The sequence below is a fragment of the Ananas comosus genome, linkage group 2, assembly GCF_001540865.1.
Source record: "Ananas comosus cultivar F153 linkage group 2, ASM154086v1, whole genome shotgun sequence".
In the NCBI taxonomy this organism is placed as follows: Eukaryota; Viridiplantae; Streptophyta; class Magnoliopsida; order Poales; family Bromeliaceae; genus Ananas; species Ananas comosus.
In genome coordinates, this window is record NC_033622.1 from 11,450,270 (window position 1) to 11,470,269 (window position 20,000).

General features: G+C 33.8%; 2 protein-coding genes across 8 annotated transcripts in view; one reads left to right on the top strand and one right to left on the bottom strand.

Annotated features, from left to right (window-relative positions):
• Positions 5,444–10,484, top strand: LOC109725029 (thermospermine synthase ACAULIS5). The gene is made up of 10 exons (XM_020254077.1): positions 5,444–5,690; positions 5,937–6,003; positions 6,111–6,205; positions 6,848–6,950; positions 7,505–7,593; positions 8,518–8,674; positions 8,783–8,858; positions 9,645–9,703; positions 9,799–9,935; positions 10,168–10,484. The coding sequence occupies exons 1-10, from the start codon at positions 5,545–5,547 to the stop codon at positions 10,238–10,240; spliced, it is 1,002 nt and encodes a 333-aa protein (XP_020109666.1). The 5' UTR covers positions 5,444–5,544; the 3' UTR covers positions 10,241–10,484.
• LOC109704962 overlaps positions 11,772–20,000 on the bottom strand; it is an 8,635-nt gene continuing 406 nt past the window's right edge. The window contains exons 2-9 of one of the 7 annotated variants that reach the window (XM_020225758.1): positions 19,862–19,929; positions 18,220–18,319; positions 16,486–16,544; positions 14,778–15,782; positions 13,521–13,652; positions 12,672–12,962; positions 12,402–12,458; positions 11,772–12,167 (exon numbers count right to left, since the gene is read on the bottom strand). In XM_020225758.1, the coding sequence (XP_020081347.1) occupies positions 12,000–12,167; positions 12,402–12,458; positions 12,672–12,962; positions 13,521–13,652; positions 14,778–15,782; positions 16,486–16,544; positions 18,220–18,319; positions 19,862–19,918 (1,869 nt within the window). In that variant the 5' untranslated portion in view covers positions 19,919–19,929 and the 3' untranslated portion in view covers positions 11,772–11,999. Of the gene's footprint in view, positions 12,168–12,401; positions 12,459–12,671; positions 12,963–13,520; positions 13,653–14,777; positions 15,783–16,485; positions 16,545–18,219; positions 18,320–19,813; positions 19,956–20,000 lie in introns of all 7 variants that reach the window. The other 6 variants (XM_020225729.1, XM_020225750.1, XM_020225723.1 and 3 more) reach the window with 6 other exon arrangements.

Genomic DNA, 20,000 nt, shown 5'->3' on the forward strand with positions numbered 1-20,000 from the left:
GCGTTAATATCCATTGTTTCGATGATAGAGCTATTTCAAATTACGATCGGCTCCGTTAAATATGATCTAAACCATTTAAACTACCTAGAAATCAAATTCACGCACTTTGATGATTGTTCTTTTATCCATCAAGTGAACAGAAAAATGATGGCTAAAAGAATATTCTATAAAAAATGATGATAGGGTCTTGTAATCAAGATCAAAGAGTTAAGTTTGTTTTAAAAAGTTTAAAGAATTTTCTAACAAAATTCAATTGATATTGGATATCTTACGCGTTAAACGAAAACGCTCTTACTGACCATTAAAATTCAAAATTTGAAACATTTTAATCTTAGAAATGATGTCGAAAGATTTGAATTTAATTTCTAAACACTTCAAGTGGTATAGATCATGTTACACGGAGCTGATCGTCAATTGTGAACCTATCATCGAAAATAAATAGATAATAAAACGCTCGTTATACTGATAGTATTCTAGCACAACTATTATATTATATATATATATATATATATATATTATATATATATATATGAGTCGGCACTATTATCATAGTGTGTTTCGATGATAAAACTTCCGAAACGACGACTCTACAGTAAACAGTTTACTTAGAGCATTTAAACTTCTAGAATCAAGTTCTAATTTTTTCGACATAATTTACCTTATGATCAAAAGCTCACAAAATTGACAATTTTTAATGGGCGGTATGTGATACTGCTAGTTTAACGGTTGGAAAAGAATGCGAATAGGTTGAATTTTTGTTAGAAATTCTATCGACTATCACTACCTAGATAAAGATCAATAACTCCGATCTTAAATTGAAGGATCCGATCATCCATTTTTAGGATGTCGTTCGATTTTGACCGTTCATTTTACACCCGCTTAATTTTTTTTCCAATATCTCTTCCCTTTCTCATTCTAACAACCGATCAAATTTGATGGGTAGTTAGAAAGTTAGGAGCACAAAGACTGCTGTGCTCCTAATAACACAGTATATATATATATATATAGCTATTCTTCTATATTATCTATAGTACCGGGGCTCCGGTACTATAGTCTCGTTTTCGATTTTAGGGTGTTCAAATCAACGATCCACACTGTTAAAACTGATTTAGAATATTTAAAATTTTTAGAAATAAATTTTTATATTTTTTCGACATAGTTTACTTTATTATCAAACTATTTAAAAATTGTCAATTTTCAATGACTACTACGGCGAGTTTGGAGTTTAACGGTATAGAAGAATCTAAATTTCTTCAAATTTTGATAGAAAATACTTTAAACTATCTAGATTAAGGTTAACATTCTTGATCTTAAATTTAAAAGTTCTATACTCAAATTTTAAAAATTATTCAATTTCCACCGTCCATTTTGATATAATTTATTTACTAAATAAACTATATCGTATTTAACGGTGTGGATCATTAATTTGAACACCCTAAAATTGAAAACAAGACTATAGTATCGAAACTCTGCTACTATTTTTCTGAAATTTAACTCAATTTTCAAACCACAGAATTAATATCACCGCACTCGCAAAATTTATTTTTTCTGGTGGGATTTGGCCGTAAAAAATATAATACTTATTTCTCGAAAAGATTGACTCGATATTTATAATTTGATAAGATAACATGTTTCGCCTAAATAATTAAGACACAATTTGAATTCGTGAATTTCTTATTTAGTATATCTATTTAATTGGCTAAAATATTTTGCATTAAACATCAAAAATGGCACACCAACTTTTTAAATTATTTTTTTTCCGAAATAAATTATATTGTGGGTAAAATATGTCGTCCTTTCCAATCAAACTTTTATTAACGGTTTATTTTGAAAACAATTATCGTTGCAATATTTTTATTAATAGAATATAAGGCCTTAATAACATTTTCACATTCGCCCAAATTTGTTCTACAGTTTAGTTGCACTTCGCGTCAATCCAATTGGCTCTCATTAGCCCACCCGCCCCGCAGACAAGCGGGTCGGTTTTAATATCTCGTCACCTTTTTGGGACCCGAATCCGGTGGGGAAGGGGTGAGGTGGGGCCCACCACGCTGGCTCAGGGTGGGGGAGGGGCCCGCTCAACCGTTACTCGCGTCCTCGCGCGCCACCCGCGCGCCACGTGGACACAGCGAGCGTGGCAATTGGACAACGCGTGGCAGTGGTGGGCCCCACCCTCACTCACGCATTCCACCCCGGTACACTACTACTAACTAGCACTACTCTTTTTGTAGTTTATTTATTTTTATATTATTAATTATATTATTATTATTATACGTTACAATTATAGTTTATATTTTAAATTTTTTTAAAAAAAATTTTAATGCAGTAAATCAAACAAGTACACTTATGTGTAGGGATGCAAACGGGGCGGATCTGGGGGCGGAAGAGTTCCCCCACCTCCCGCTCCATTTCTTATCTGTGCGGGGCGGATTCGGGGCGAGTTACTTTTCATTTTATTTTGGCTCCCACTTACCGTTCCATTCAGGGCGGAGCGGGGCGGGAGCAGGACGAGAGCGGGGCGGGAGCGGATTTTTAACGAATCGAGATAGATTGAAGGAAGAAAAGAGTCTCCCGCCTCCCGCTCCATTTACTTGGCGGATCGGGGCGGATTCGGGGCGGGTTATATTTTTCTATATTTTTTGTTCCCATTTACCACCTCATTAGGGGCGGATCGGGGCAGAGCTCCACCAACCCGGATCCATTTGCATCCCTACTTATGTGGCTTAGCAAGGGCAACTCTTTAGATAGAAAAATGTCGGATGAACCCGGTGTATACACCGGGGATAACTAAAACATAAACCTGGATTTATATCTTAAAATTATATTTCTTATCGATCTTAAATTTACAATAACTCGATGCCCACTAGTAAGTTCCCAAAAATCATTGATTTTAATGGAATATTTAGTTTCACCGATAAAGCATAATTCTCTTTTTTCAAATGCCGTCGAAAAATGTTATTAGAAAAAACACTGTTATTAAATTTTTCCACCAACTCCTTATTGTAGCAGAATAAAAAATTCTAAATGAAATCTTCTACTTTTGAATCAAATTTTAATTTTTTTAATTAGTACTAAACAAATAGTTTTGTAATTTATTACTTAAATTTAAGAAAAAAATCACTTTAGGTTCTAATTCTATTTTATCAAATGTTGCCAAAAAAATGATATTGGAAGAAACACTATTATTAAATTTTTCGATCAACTCCTTATTGTACTAGAATCAAGAAATTCTAAATTAAAACTTCTACTTTTTAACTGCATTTTAATTTATTTAATTACTACTAAAGCAAAAGTTTTTGTAATCTTATTACATAAATTGACAAAAAAAAAAGGCATACTTTATGTTCCAATAAAATCAGAAAGTTTGAATTTTAAGATTTTAATATATGAACCATAGTTAGTTAATTCGGATTCAGCAAAAATTCGGTACGGATATAATTCGGATAAAATGCGTCTTCTAATTTTTAAATTCGTTGAAAAATACGGCTAAAAAACGGATTCGGTAATTATTCGGATACGTGATTTATATGGATATTACATGTTCATCAATTAAAAATTCGGGATCAAAAATTCGACTATTAAATTAATTTTTTTTCTCTCAAAATTTATGCTATTAGTATAAATACTCATATTTCTTAAAAATATAAGAATAAAGAGCTACAAAATTAAGCTAATTAAATAAAAAAAAAATAGCAAACTATATTATCCTTATAAATAAAATATTATATAATAATATTTTTATATAAAAATAGAATACTATATATAATAAATAAATATATATTTATAAATAAAATTATATATACATATATAGAGTCCGGCTACGGTGCTTGTAAAAGCACCAAGTATTTGGTGCTTGTAAATTTTTTACCGTTAGATCTACTTCTCTAATCATTTTTAACCATTAGATTATACTATTCAACCAACCACCCACTCAACCCTAGGGGGCCCACATGATCCTAAACGCACATCCCTTAATTCANACCGTGCACCATCTTCTTCTCCTAACGCCGCGATTTTCCAATACCCAAACACCGTGCCAGTGCCATTTCTATCGCCAGCTCCCAAGTCCCAAACTCAATTTTTTTTTCCAAAATTTATAAAATAATTTATTCAAAAAAAAAATTTTGGACAACCATTGTTTGGTAAAAAAAATTTTCAGCGAAAATTTTTTTTTCGAAAGGATTTTACAGTGATCCAAAGTTCTGCGACGAAAGCGACGGAGGAGGAGGAGGACGACGACGACAATGGCAGCGACGACGCGACCCGCAAGTCCGTGACCGCCGTTTTTTTGGGCGAATCATTCGCGAATCGTGAATGGTTCGCGAATAATTATTTTTGATAGAAAAAATGCGTTTTTTTACGCATTTTTTGGAAAAATGCGGATGCGGGCGTTTAATACAGTTTTCTAAAAATTCGTGAATAATTCGTGAATTATACGCGAATTAGCTAACTAAGATATGAACAAGTATTGATCATCCATGACATCAGAAAATTTAATTTCTGCTTACGATTCACTAAATGAGGCGCGTCTCATCATCATCTTTTTAGATTAAAAAATAACGTAAGATAACATTTCTGAAGTGCTGATTTACGAATTTAAAAATATAAAATATAATAAATAAAAATATAGAACGCAGCGGAAGTATTCGTTCGTACCTTTTTGCGGAAGCGATTCGCGTTACAACTCGATGAGCTCGGATCGTCGAGGTTGATTCGCGTGTCCTTTGATCTTCCTTGATTAAATCTTTTCACGTTCCAAACTTGTGATGGATCGAACTATAAACGAGCACGATCACAAATACACCGTTCAAGTCCCTCTTAGAATAATAGGTTGATGGAGGATGTGGTTTCTCTATTTCGTTTTTTTATTCTCTTTTCTTTTTCCATTCTGGTTTCTCTCTTTCGTTTTCTTATTCTCTTTTCTTTTTCCGTTCTTTTTCCTTTTGTTATGTGGGATCGCCCATATATTTATAAGGAATTCCAAAATCCTAATAGCGTTAGAGATAAGGTCAAATCAGTTATTAATTATTATCCTAATATGACTAGAATTTATCTCTAACTAGTTTTTCAATTTGAAAGCGAGATTAATTCCAATCCAATTAGATAACATAATATCCGTCAGATCGAATCCGCTTATAGGCGTACCCGATTCGATTTAACCTAATGCCAACAAAAAATAGAAAAAAACAAAAAAACAAAAAATTGGGTGTATAGAAATTGGTGCAAGCAATAATTTGTTAGAGCCCGCGTGCTTTCCCCGCACTCCCATTCCCACTCATTTTCCCCATTTGTACCCGTTTCTTATACTCCTTTTTTTTTTTTTTTTTCGCTCTTTCCTTTAATTCCACCAACCTCTCACAATATATATGCATGCCATATCCCTTCTAGATATAGACCACCATATATATATATATTAATATAAATAGTTATATTCCACCCTCTATATATAACACTCGATCCCTGTCTCTCAATACACACTACATATATATACATCTCTCTCTCTCTCTCTCTCTCTCTCTCTCTCTCGATCTCGAGGAGTTAGACATGGGATCAGAGGCTGTGGAGGAGGTGCATCATGATGAGATCAACGGCTACGGTAACGGCGGAGCCAAGGAGCTGGGCGAAGAGGAATGCAAATGGTTCGAGGAAGAGATCGACAAGGATCTCAAGTTGTGCTACGCTTTGAACAGGTGATGAAACTAACCCATGCATGCACCATCTCTATCTACCTCTCTCCTTGTTTCCGATGAGCTTCGCATCACGCACGTGCGCATCTTGTTCTAGATCTCTTGTGTTACCTCCCCTCGTGTTAAGACTATTTCTGAACTGTTTGGATCGGTCTTTTCGGTAACACGTCTTTTCTTTGTATACGTTCGAACGAATTTAACTCAGAATTAATGTTGTTCTTATATGTTATCGTTTGCGATGCTACATAGCGTGCTATGCAAAGGGGCTAGTGAGTATCAAGATATAGCTTTCCTTGATACGAAATACTTCGGAAAGGTCAGTTTCTTTCCTCTTCTTCCTTTTTTTTTTTATTCTTCTTTAATCATATTTTATTTTAATCATGATATTATTTATTTTATTTTATTTTTACAAATTTTTTGTAGGCTTTGGTGCTTGATGGGAAGATGCAGAGCACTGAGGTGGATGAGTTCATTTACCATGAGTGCTTAATCCACCCTTCTCTTCTCCTCCACCCCAAGTAAATCCACTTCCTTTATTATTATTATTATTATTATTATTATTATTATTATGAAGGTAAACTTCAAATATCACTCACTGGATTCATACTTTTTCACTTTTACCCTATAATATAAAGTATATCATTTTAATATTATATAGTTTTATTTTTCTCTTTCCGTCACCACTTTCGTTAACTTTCCGTTAAATTATATACAAAAAAAACTTCAGATATCCACCTATAATTTATTAAATGTTCAATTTAGTACCTTATGGCTTACCGAATCTTTATTTTAGAATATTGTGGTTTTAATTTTATTATTGATATAACGGAAAAATTAACGAAAAGGATAACGAAAAAAAAAAAAAGCGAAGCTATAGAGTACTAAAGTGATATATTTTAAACTATATGGTATTAAAGTGAGAAAGTGTGAAACTATAGGAGTGGTATTTAAAGTTTTTCTTTATTATTACAACTATTATTATTATTTCCAAGACTAATTAATTCTTTCTCTATATATAGTAGTCGCACAATATGTGTGTGTCTGTTTTGTCGTTACGCCAATTTCTTTTCCACTATTATTAATTAGTACATGAATTCAAAGTTAATTAATTAATTATTAATTAATTAACCCGATCTCATTTTAATATTAATTTAATGTAGTCCAAAAATGGTGTTTATTATGGGCGGTGGAGAGGGCTCCGCCGCGAGAGAAGTACTCAAGCACAACACCATCCAACGTGTGGTCATGTGCGACATAGACCAGGTGCCCTTTTTCTCTTTTTATATATATTTTGGGAATGTCTAGTTTCCTCTTCTGTTCCTTCTTTGTTGTTCAAAAGGTGGACTTTCNATATATATATATAGTTCCAATTATAATTCTTAAAAAAAAGGAATTATCACTGCATGTTACTTAAAAATCGATAATTATTTACTTACGCAGATGTGACAAATATTATTACTTCTCTTTGACAATTGTGAATATTACGATTTTCTCAAATTATATAAATTGTTTATCGAGGCCATCTCCACAATATATAAGATCGATCGTCAAATTCAACATTTATCACGTGGAGATGAATGGTAGATTTTTTACGATGGTCCTCATAAAAGGTTTTTTTAGATAATTATTGTAGAATTTGAAAGCTTTTGCAATTGTGATTGCTAAGATTAAAAATATAAGATTATTAAGATGATTATTATTATTATTATTATTATTATTATTATTATTATTATTATAAGGATTATTAACTCGCTCGTACGTTACGTTTACACGTGCCAACACATCGTGACACGTGTGAGCGTGTGTGGACAATGCAGGATGTGGTGGACTTTTGTCGGATGTACTTGACGGCCAACCACGAGGCCTTCGCAAGTGACAGGCTCTGCCTCGTCATCAACGACGCAAAGTACGTGGATTTAAATTTGAATTTAAATTTAAATTTTGAGTTTAAACGTTTCATGTTTTTATTTGAATTCAAATTTTTTATGTTCATGGTACCGAGTCAAAAAAAAAAAATTCCCCTTTTTGTTTTGGCGGAGAGGGTTTCAAGCCCCGAAAATCGTAGATTCGAACTCAAAATTTCGAATTCTGCACCTGAATAGCTTACACACCTAGCTAGGTTCAAATTCGAGTGGGAATGTTTAGTTGTTGTTTTATATGTGGTGATTAATAACATGCATGCATAGATTACAATTTTTGGGTACTATTTTACGATATAGATGGTCCGAAATCTCCTAACATATTAATGAATTAAATTCATTTTTATTAATTTTGTAAGGTACCATCTTCTATCATGCTGATTTTTGGGTATATTAATATTTACACTCGTGTTTTCCGTCGTGTTGATATTTGGGTATATGTTAAGCTATATAAAACAATCATAATATATTTATATTCAATACTCTTTCTCACAAGTAAGGTTCGAGACTTTTTTATTACTCTAAGACGTGAGCTCAATTTAAATAAAAGAAAATTAAATAAGACGAGAGACCTGACGTGACTCAAACTCATAATCTTTTATTTTGAAACCATGTTAAAATATAAAGTAACAATTGTTCCCTAGAATCTTAAGTTACTGTAGATTGATGTTTTATATTTTTATAAGCGACAGTGCATGACACTATCGAATTTCTACATTTGTAGGTTTTTGAGTTCTTGATTACAAGGTGAAAATGTTTACAAATTCTGAGTAGGAATTGATTATGAAATATTGCAATGTGAATAGTTTCTACACCAGTAACTCGGAGTCGAATTGAGGACTCTTTTTCGACTCTTTTTTCGTGTTTATTTCGCTACCATTTTGGTCAATCAAAAGTGCACAACATTACAGGAAGGAGTTGGAGAACAGGGAGGAGAAGTACGACGTGATCGTCGGCGACCTCGCTGACCCCGTCGAAGGCGGGCCGTGTTACCAGCTCTACACCAAATCCTTCTATGAAAATGTGATCAAGCCCAAGCTCAACTACCAAGGCATATTTGTCACCCAAGTAATTAATTAAACATCTTAATTCATCAATTATAAAAGTAATGCATATTTATTCATGCATATCTCTCTAAATTTGAACTTACATGTTGTTCACTGAATATTTGTGTAGGCTGGGCCAGCTGGTGTTCTCACTCACAAGGAGGTTTTCTCATCCATATACAACACCCTGAAGCATGTATTCAAATGTGAGTATTCTCATCTGAAGATAAATTAGTTCTTTGAGTGTTACAAATAGTTATAGCATTGTGTTGTTAATATTGCCGACGAAGAGTAATGATTTGTATAACCCTAACCATACTTGCAAGTTTCGATAATCATTCGGCATGCGACAAAAGAACACAAAAGAGTACGTACCGATTCGTGGTGGCTTTTCGATCCAGATCATGAGAAGTAGAGAACGGCAATAGTAATTCTTCGAGATATAATTTGTTTAGTTACTCGAAAGATCAAATGTGTTTTACTAGATAGAATAACACAAAAGAGTCATTCTCGTTTGGAAAAAAGTTGGGGCGGTTGTGATTAGAAGAGAGAATATCCAATACAACCTTAATGAAGAAAGAAAGAAAGAAAGAAAGAAATATCCAATAAAAAAAAGTTTTTAAGTTTTTCACTTTTTAAACGAACTACATTCCGAAATAACATTTCCGACTAATTCCACCGACTTCAAATCGCAATCTTAAGAAACTAGCAAACCACGCTTCCGTACATGTTCCACGCACCGCAGCAGACCCAATTTTAGGTAACAATTGATCCTATCTCTTTTCACCGTCACGATGTAGAGAAAAAATACATAGAAGTGCTGTGAATTTTTGTTTAATAATTTGCGCAGGAGTGAATAATTTATTTGGCAAATTATCTGGCCAATGTGTGGAATCTTGTTACTAAGCCACTAATGATGCAGATATAAGAAGCTTTTTGCATAGTATATATTACTTACTAAGACAACCAATATCACCAACTATGAGTTGCAGATGTGCTTGCATACACAGCTCATGTTCCCTCTTTTGCTGATACATGGGGATGGGTTATGGTAAGTTAGCTAGTTCCACAATACACAAAATTGTTTAGAGATTTACATAATCTGAAGAATCAATTAATTGGTTTTTTTTCTTCTTTTTTTACCAGGCATCTGATCACCCATTTACGCTTAACGCTGCGCAAATTGATGAAAGAATCGAAGATAGGATCAACGGAGAACTGCTTTATTTGAACGGCGACTCCCTCATTTCCTCCACCACCATGAACAAGAGTGTTCACCAATCGTAAGTTTATTCATCTATCATTTTAGTTTTAAATGAAGTACACAAGATACATTTACATTTATGTAGATGGTAGAGAAAAGTTTCGGACATACCGAATTTGATCAGCATGGTAACAAGTTTCCCAGATTTTTTTTTTTTTTTTTTTTTTTTGTAACAAAAAATTTCTGTTCTTTATTATATAACATGAACTAAAGATGGTACAATAAAAGGGTTGGTTTGTTTTACCATGCAGGTTGTTGAAGGAGACTCATGTTTACACAGAGGATGATGCAAGATTCATCTATGGACATGGGAAGGCTTGTTAGGCTTAGTTTCTATCTCTCTTTCTCTTTCTAGAAGAAGTTCAATGAAAAACTTAAGAAGAAGATCTAATGTTGGCATTCTTTACATCTTTTACACAAGAACAGAATAAAGAAAGTAAAAGTGTTGCTGACAAAGCCATATGATATGGAAACAGTGCATTGTAAAAATTATGATGATATGGTTTCTCTCCTCTCTTATGTTTCAAAAGAATGATGATGTGGCTCCTGCTCATCTTGTTACAGGATTTTTACCTTTCTCAAATGAATTAGTGGTTCGCGGGTTTGGATGCAGGGTGCTTCAAAGCTGCCTTTTTTTTGAAAACTTTTTTTAAGTATCATTTTGAGGGTCTAGTTGATGGAAAAGGTATTGTGAGATGCCACAGATTGTTGGTGGTCATTATTCATCAGGGATCTCTTTCATTATGTATGCATATAAAGTTGCGCCGGAATACTATTAATATATAGTATAATACTATCCACTTTGACGATTGAGTTTTGAAATCAACATTCGGTACTGTGCTACCTAGAGCAAGTGGCAAAGGGTTTGGTGGTTGGTATCCGAGACCCCAGTTCGAATCCTAGTTGATTCATATTTCTAGCTAAATTTATTTCTAAATGAAATAAACGAAACGAGCATCGTGCTACCTATCTCTTTCAAAAAAATAATAATAATAATAATAATAATAATAATCGGTACTGTTGAATATGATCTAGAACACTTGAAGTATCTAGAAATTAAATTTTATATTTTTTCGGCATAACTGACATAATGATCAAAGAAATGCAAAATTTATAATTTTAGTGATTGTTGTGAGCCATTTGCTAACAATGTAAAAAAATTTAAATCAGTTAAATTTTTGTTGTAAAGTTCTTTAAACTATTTAAAACAAAATATATACTGTTGATGTTGATTACAAAAATCCTTCCATCACTTTAGAACGGTATTTATCTTTAACTGTTCATTTTTGTGCCCACTTGATGCACAAATAAATAATATCGAAAAAAATATAAATTTTGATTTTTAAATATTTCAAATAGCCTAGACGATGCTGATAGTCGACTTCGGAGGCTTCATCATCAAAAATAAATCGATAGTAGTAAAACTTGTTTATTACCAATAATATTCTAGCTCAACACCATAAATATATTTATGTGTTGAATACGTGTATGTTATATATGTATTTGCGCGTGTGTATACGTATATATCTAGCCATCATATACAATTTGGAGGACGACTGTGGTAAGTTCTTTATTGCACCTGGTTACCACACTTCAATCCTTTCAGTAGAACAAAGCCAAAACATGCACATGCATGCATGTATAAGGCTACATAATATAAGCATGTTTATAATGCTATATAATATAAGCATGTTTACTTGCATTATATATAGTTTATCTTCCGAATTAAGGTCGGTACTAAAGTAACTTATGCGCATATAGAGATCCTCATCAGGGCCACATAGTTAGAGACTCGTAGTCGAATCATACCTATACCCATTTTCCTTTTCTAAATTACATGAAGACGTAAAGTAAATTATATTGAAAACCATATTCATTTTGGTATAGCCACATAAATAGGTGAGATACATTAGATATACCAACAAGAAGCTCATGAGAAAATTGCAGAAGATTGGATTGGAGATGCTCACACTACTAGCATGCAGGGAGAAGACGATGTTAGAGTTCATATACATAACAATAGATTGTACACAAGCGGGCTGTATACGACATCTCATAGTTCGGTTCCTTCACCTTACATAGATCATAGGAATCCAGAACCACTTCCCTGTACAATTTTCCCGCTATGGCCCGAAAACTTGCTTGGCTTGATTTCAATTCCGGTTTGTGAGTGCATCTCGGCGAGTTCTCGAACACGCAACAGGATGGGCGTTGGAATTGGTATCGATGTATGTTTTCTGGAGAACTTGTCCTGCAAATGTATCCAAAAATGGAAGAGAAAGGGATCAGAAGTCATTAAAAAAAAATATTCTGCAACTTAACAGCTGGAAAGTCGAGTACTAGGCACCTATAATTTTGATGGATATGATATTGCAAATTAAGAAGATCCATTTATCCAATTGCTACCAGTAAATAGAGATCAGTTGTTTTTTAGAGATTGAAAATAGGATAAAAATAAAGTTAAAGAAACAATTGAATATCTCACCTCTTTCTCATTAGGAACCTGCGACAAGCTTGCTCTAAGGAGATTCCGCCACTTATCCTGGATACAGTAAAAACATTGTCACAGCTTGCATTATTAACGCATTAACGCAATCACTAGAAATACAATATGCATTAGTGCCAAAAACTGATTCGAGGAAATATTTATGGTAGAATGTAAGGATAGTCCCAGTAGTGTTCCAATGAGAAAATAAAAATAATGTGAAATATTGAAATCAGTATGATAAGAAAATCAATATATGATCAAGCTCGCCTTGAGATCAACAGAGGTGCGATATGAATATGAGGCAAAGGCTAGTCGCCTGATCTCAGACCACCTTCCAGCCCCAAACTTGGCCACTCCCTCAACTAACTTGAGAACCTCGCAGAGCGTCCAAGCACGGTGGTGCTTTCTCTTTGGACCACCCTTCAGAGCTGGCCGAGCATCAGCATTATCATTTGTATTTTCTTCGGCTGTGTCGAACTTAAAGGTATCCATACATGACTCCTCCTCACTATCGGGTTTTTGTGCATTCTCTGTATCTCTTTTCTTATCAACAATGCTCTGAACAGTCAGAAATACCATATTAAAGCATCAACTGACAAATCAGCATCCTAGTAATCAGAACAAACTTAGGCCATGCTGAAGTAGCAACTAACGATATTCGTGAATTCTGAATTACCAAGCAATTTGGCAACACCAAAGTTGGTGAATTGGATGGAAGTCTAATTTACTATTCATTGGTTCCCCTGTTTGCAGATTTGTAATTCATGATTTTTAGAGATTATATTGATTATTTAGATGGGTTTCAAAAAGTATAAGCAAATTGGATGATTTGACTTTCAATTTGCTGTATTTCAGCTTTCTCAAAGACGAGAAAATTTATCCATCCAAAAATACCCTTTTCTGATTGCCATGGAATCTAAACAAGACTATGTTTAAACAGGGAAACAAACAATAGAACTCAATCCAATCATACTCCATTCCAAACAATATATCTCCACCCCAAAGTCAATTCACTTGAATTTCTTGAATTGCATCGTAAAGAAAAACCAATTGAATTGCCAAGTAATATTCAATTAATCTTTATTTGGTACCAAACAGAGTGAAACATTAACTTACTAGCTGTGGGATTCGCATAGGAAGAGATCTAGCTTTCCTTATCTTGTTTCTGCTTTCAACATTTTGTCGCAGAAAGATCTCAAGAGGGGGTTTAACGAAGTTCGATGCCATACCACTTGGATGGAAGCTCTGCTATCATCATATAAATATTCATAAAGAACATAAGAGTTCTGCTTAAAGAGAAAGAAAAAGGTATTAACGAAAACTACAATAATCCTCAGAGATGGTTTTGAACAATAATTGAGAGAAATTCAGAAACAAATATTAGCAACTCAGCAACTGTAGAAGTGATTCTAACAATATTTTATACTTCAACCTTGATTAATGGGGACTTGTATACACAAACCACAGAAAGTACCAAACCATATAAACAAAAAGCACATAATGATCTCAATAAGATAAAACTTCTTCTAAACCATTAGATGTGATAAAAAATATCCAAAATTCATACTCATAAAGTTTCACAAATTTTGAAAACTGATTTCTTATGCATCAAGCGGTGTTAAAATCAACGATCCGGAATTTTCCAAAAAGGTCAATTTTGAAGCTCAAGATATAGATTTCCAAAAATTATAAATTTTTTGCATGCAGGTAGCTTTTATATTGTAAATCACTTTCAATGGATTGGATCTTCATTTTGCAACTTCTATGAATGGATTTTAGCATGTGTAAGAAGTGTGCAAGTTAAAAGTGTGTAATTTGAACTTGATCCTATACACACACACACTAACACATACAGTCCATCTTAATCCATATGAGCCTGTCTTGGGTGCTTTTAGAAATACTTCACATTGGAATAGTAGTTAGTTCCTAGCGAGTTATGATTCATCCATATATTATATATATATAATATACTTATATATATGAGAGGAGAGAAGAGGAGTAGAGAGAGAGAGAGAGAGATCTAGCTACAGTGCTTTTTAGAAGTACAAGGCGAGTCTGATTCATCAATAAATATATGCAGTGCTGCTTCTAAAAGCCACTGTAGCTCAATCTCTCTCCTCTCTCTCTCTCTCTCTCTCCCTCTATAATATATATATATATATATATGATGAATCAGAAGATTCAGAACTTGCTAGGAACTAACTACTATTCCAATGTGAAGTACGTGTGTGGAACAAATTATAGACATGCAGATTGGGATCTGTCAATTGAATATAAAAAGAAATTATCAAAACATAAAATTATAAGTACACCATGTCGTCATGCATAAAAGTAGACGAACTCTGCTGACTAAATGCTTAGGGAGATAATTACCATGAGGGTCATGAAGTTTTTCCTAGGGCGTCCTCTTCTAACCCGGGAGACGTATGGTACACGGACATTAAATCCTCCAATTGAGTCCTGCCTAGTGGAATACGTTGTACTTTGTGCACCACTTTCACGAACAGACCTTATCCAAGGTTTTGGAGAGGCCAGGACATGCCCAGAATTTTTTCTAAAAATAGGCACTCGAGCAACACACTCCTGGGTTTCAAAATCTGAAAGTTCTTCAATATACCGCCTCGTGGGCTTTCTCATCCTTTTGACAGAATACTCTTCCATTCCAAGATTTTCCTTTGTTTCATCGTATTCATCGGTAGGTCTACTAAGTCTCTTGCCAGATAGTTCTAGGTCCTTAATGTGGTCGTAAGAACTAGCTGCTGAATCTTGGCAACCGTCCTTTGTTGGTTCAGTACCTTGATCTCCAGACGGTGAACCAGCCTCCACCTTAGATCTTGAGACACTGCATGGTGTCTCTTCTTTCGCTTCCTCGTGGACAATCTGATTATCTTTTATTACAAAATGGGAACTTGGAACATCACACGAATTAGTTAACCCCATTGCAATACGCCGCTTAAGCCATAACTTGTCTTTTACAGAAGTTTGACGCCCAAAAGTAGCTCTGAATGCTTCTTGAAGTTCTCTGATTGTGAATTTGTCCAAACAGACTTCTCCTTTTATAAGAGAAAAATCAGGCATAGAACTAATGCACGTTTTGGAAACGGATGATATACTTGTGACTGCCTCATTTGCAGGTTCTGCGCATGTTTCCATGTTCTCTTTTTCCATTTCACCACTGTGACTGCCGTTTAATATTGTAGAAATAGGAGTTGTCTCCATCAAAGCATTTTCAGATTGGAGTTCGTTCTTTTGTTCTTGCGCATTGTTAGCACAGTCAGATGTTTGATCACCCGGAGGATTCGCTGAAAGATCAAGAGATTCAGATGATGATTGCAGCTTCTCTTCCTGTTTAACCTTTTCCAAAGTCACACTTGCATACTCCAAGATAAAGTTAAAATTAAAAAAAATGCAATTCGAGAATATGAAACAGCAAATAACTACTATAATTGTTTGACTTCATAAACAAGAAAACACAAAAGATGATTAAAAATTATGAACAATATATATCCATTCAAGTACATGCTCAAGCTAATCAGAAGTTTACTGAATTAGAATGCTCTTGGACGTCATAGTAAGCAGGGAATATGAAGCGTAATCCTATAGTAATTAGGTTGTGTTAAAGACAAGATTTGAGTGATTAAACAGTTCATATAACAAGTTTGAAGCTACCAGACTAATTAATAAGCACAATCAGATAGGCATTTCCATGTGATAACACATAAAACTTATGAAGAAGTGAACAATCAGACTAATTCAAGGTTAAAAGGAGCAAAAAACTGTTTATACAAAATTTCTCATTAATCGAGAAAGCTACTATCAATTCTATAAGGCACAACTCCAAATGTTCAGGTTATATAAAGTCAGTTTAAGAAATCAAATTGCAATACAGAATGGTGCAGTAGTAATATAAAGAGTTTTGTCAAGTTCCATAAACTCCAGGAATCACAGTCAAGTTCCAGTGATTTCACCCTATAATTGAGATTAGCCTTGTGCAATTCCATAATAGACAGATAACAATATTTTAATGCTTACGAAAATGCCTCATAAATACTCATGGATGCAAATCAGATGGCCAACATACCTCAAGCCTAGTATCCAACTTTGTAGATTCTAGTTCAGTGTTCTTTGATTGGGCAAGTCCTGATACATGAATTTGTACAAGACATGAGTGTCCTTCAAGAAGCAAAGAATTCAATGTACTAGATGAAGCCTAAAAAGATAAAAGCTGAGATATAATACTAGTTTAGCCATTTGTTGACTGTTCTTACTAGCAAGTTTAAGGTTTGCATTTTGCTCTTTGACAACGTTTTCTACAGTTCGAGAAATGAATACCATTTAAGAATAGTTCTCTTGAATCTCCAATGGCTATCAATTACATTGGATATATGAGAACGATTTTCTACTAGTTGAAACCAAAACTTACATCAACAACGATAACAACTAAGCCTTAAATACCAACTTATTTAAACCAACTTTACAGATCCTATCTTGTATTCATCTGTGTTTTGGGGAAAATTCTCCAAAATCATATCTTTCCATGATAATTTCTCTAATATTAATTTCATATTCCACTCCCTCTCATGGCACTAATCACTTCAACAAAATAACTCCTTACTGGTGCACCAGGTGAACTTCATTTGTAATCCCTCTAATTCTAGTTAGTCTTCCCCTCCCTTTCACTTGAGTAAAATCACTCCATGCTATTGCATCAGATAGCCTACATCGCACAAGAACTTACAGCAAAGGATTTCCAAAATCTTATGGCCTAGAATTATCAAGTGAAAAGCAAGCAGCATTATGAAATTAATGTAAAATTAGATATCAATGAGTGCCTAGGACTCTTATAAAGGAGAAGCAGTACCAGTTGCAAAGAAAGAAGCAAGGAATACTAAAGGTCAACTAGTAAGCAGAAGAAAGTAATGGCTGTCAAGATTGTAAGACATCTACTTTTTAGGGCAAGTTTCGGACAACCATGAATAAGTTGCTACTTAATACTCTACGATACATTATATTTGGTCTAGCATGTTATGTAAGCGTTTATACAGGCTAAGATGCTATTACATATATCATCTTTTATAATTTTCACCAACAGTTCCAATCAGACAAGAAATAAATTTGATTTCCATTAGTCTTTTTGGCATGCTTTATGACCTGGCATCTGATGTTATCTCATATAAACACTTCAAAGGATAACATAACAGCAAATGGCTTTTTTTGGCTCATAATCATCAGAGTTTGTTGAATATTAAAAAAAATAAACAAACTTACACCTAAGCAAAAGAATTATGATTAATTGTTCAGTAGGTTGACAAACACCCCACAAGCATATTAACTTGATAAGATTTCAGGATCAGTAAGAAAGAAACAGTCAAATAGATGGTCCTGCATCTAAAAGTCAAACTTATTTGAAGTCCATTGAAAGGGGTACAAGGAGAATTTGTGGAAACAGTTGAAGCTAAAGAAGCCAAGGAAATAGTATATCCTTTACAACCAGTCTAACAAGAAGTACAGATTTAGGTTTACAAATACCTGAAAAGTGAAACTAGATGTATAAAGCCTGAATAAACTGATAGTCTGCAAATTACTTCTAGAAAAAAGGAAGAAGTGCTATCTATCTAAATTATTCAAGAACAGAACCGAACATATAGCAAGTATATCTTGAATTCTTGATCACAATGACATAGCTTCAAACAGAATTTTGAGTTCAGCTTTTTAGGTAACACCATATCCACGCGCACTATCTTCTAAGTAAGACTTAATAAAGCGAGACTTTATCATGTTATTTCTTATTGGCTCAATCATGTCTGTCCCATACCTTCAACTGAAGGTGGTTCACTTTTTTCATCTTCAAGGAGATGCTCAAACTGCATAACATCATCCTCTGTAGCAGGAACTAGTGTTCCATCACCTTCAACCTGTGAATCAAGTGATCCAGGGTTGGAAGCATCCAGTTGATAAAACTTGAAATATTAAATCCATATGCAGATGAAAAATCATATAATACGATCTTGCACTTAACAAAATTTAGGCAACTCATTGGTTGAAGGGAAAAAGTAAAACAAGTTGAGTCATCCTGGATTTTCATTGGTATTCTTAGATAACATAGAACATCCAACCAATTCCTCGAACTTTCACAGACCCACACTCTATGCCTAGATATCCTCGTAACAACCATACTCTTAAAAACGACACAAACTAATGAAATATATATTAAAAAAAAGGTTTAAATGATCAAATAAATAAAGCAATAAACAAAGTAATTTGTACATAGATGTAATAATATTTGAGCTTTGCTGATTAAGGAAGCCAAATAATGTAACCAACCAATAACCATGAGTTTTATCAACCATGAATCCATTACCAAAGTATCATCCAAATGCACGAGTGAGGTAACATGTTTTTGAATCCGGCCATTTATGAATAAGTCCCACTGGCATTAAACCAAAAAAGAGGAACACCCTATATAGTATATCCTAATAGTATTTCTTGTGTATTTTTCACTTGTCCAGGCATTTTCTAAGTTTTCAAAGAGTTGGACACTCAAATGAAGTACCGTATGAGTATATAGCCTATCAGCATCTGATAAGTATCTTATGTGGAAACAGCAGCTAAATCAACTATCTTTACATCACAAGTAGAAAACTTTAACATCAACCATCTGAGCCTTGACAAGTCCAAGCAATTTCCCACCTTACTAAAATAACTTCAAAAAAAAAAAAAAAAACATTTTTCTTAATCTCATTCTACCATCCTCGAGGAAAAGAATACATCTCTTAGCCTCAACCCAACACCTTTTGAGTTAGAAAAAAAACAAGCAGAGGACATATCTGCATATGCCTATAACACTGATCCACTTCAACCAAATCAGATCAGATTAAGTCAAAGCCTTCAACGTCACTACGATTTTATACTGCACATAACAATTCCGTTCCTTGATTATTCATTATCCCGAATGATAGCATATAATAAATCCCAAGAATATGTCAAACAATTTCCGCAGAATTGAACAGTTTTCCAGTTTAGGTTTTCAACCATCAATTTCTTGTGGTTGCTATATTTACACTATTTCTTTGATTATTATTGTTGGCTTTTCTCAGTGTACCTTTATTATCAGTCACGTGGAGTTAACAATTTATAATTAGCACTAAGTAGTATATAAATTTAGCGAGTAGCCAAGTATGTACATTATAATGAGTTATAAAATTTTCTAAATGAGATACTATAATCCTAAAACTCATTTATTCTATGCTTATTCTTCTTACTGTTATTTCAACTTAAGAATTATACTTGTTACTCCGCAGGTAACTAACTTCCTCTAGTTTTTAATGAAAAAAAGTTCATTTACATCACTATGGAATATCTCCTACTAAATTGGAAGAACCAAATAAAAGAGCAATGCACCCATTTACCCTAACAAGCTGATAAACCACAGGATCAGAGCCACAGTTGTTTCCAACCTCACTCTCCACATCGTTCTTTCCTTCATTGACCTCTGCATCAACAATTGCTTCCATGGAGCATTCCACTTCACGGAATTCAAATCAACAAACACTGTGAACACCAATAACAACAAATCCAACTTACATCACTTCAAAT

What these genes read in the sequence shown, in the direction of transcription:
- LOC109725029 (XM_020254077.1), top strand. Translation starts at nt 5,545, where the DNA reads ATGGGATCAGAGGCTGTGGAGGAGGTGCATCATGATGAGATCAACGGC. An exon ending in TTGTGCTACGCTTTGAACAG is followed by an intron (nt 5,691 to 5,936) that starts GTGATGAAACTA and finishes GATGCTACATAG; the next exon opens with CGTGCTATGCAAAGGGGCTA. An exon ending in CCTGAAGCATGTATTCAAAT is followed by an intron (nt 8,859 to 9,644) that starts GTGAGTATTCTC and finishes TATGAGTTGCAG; the next exon opens with ATGTGCTTGCATACACAGCT.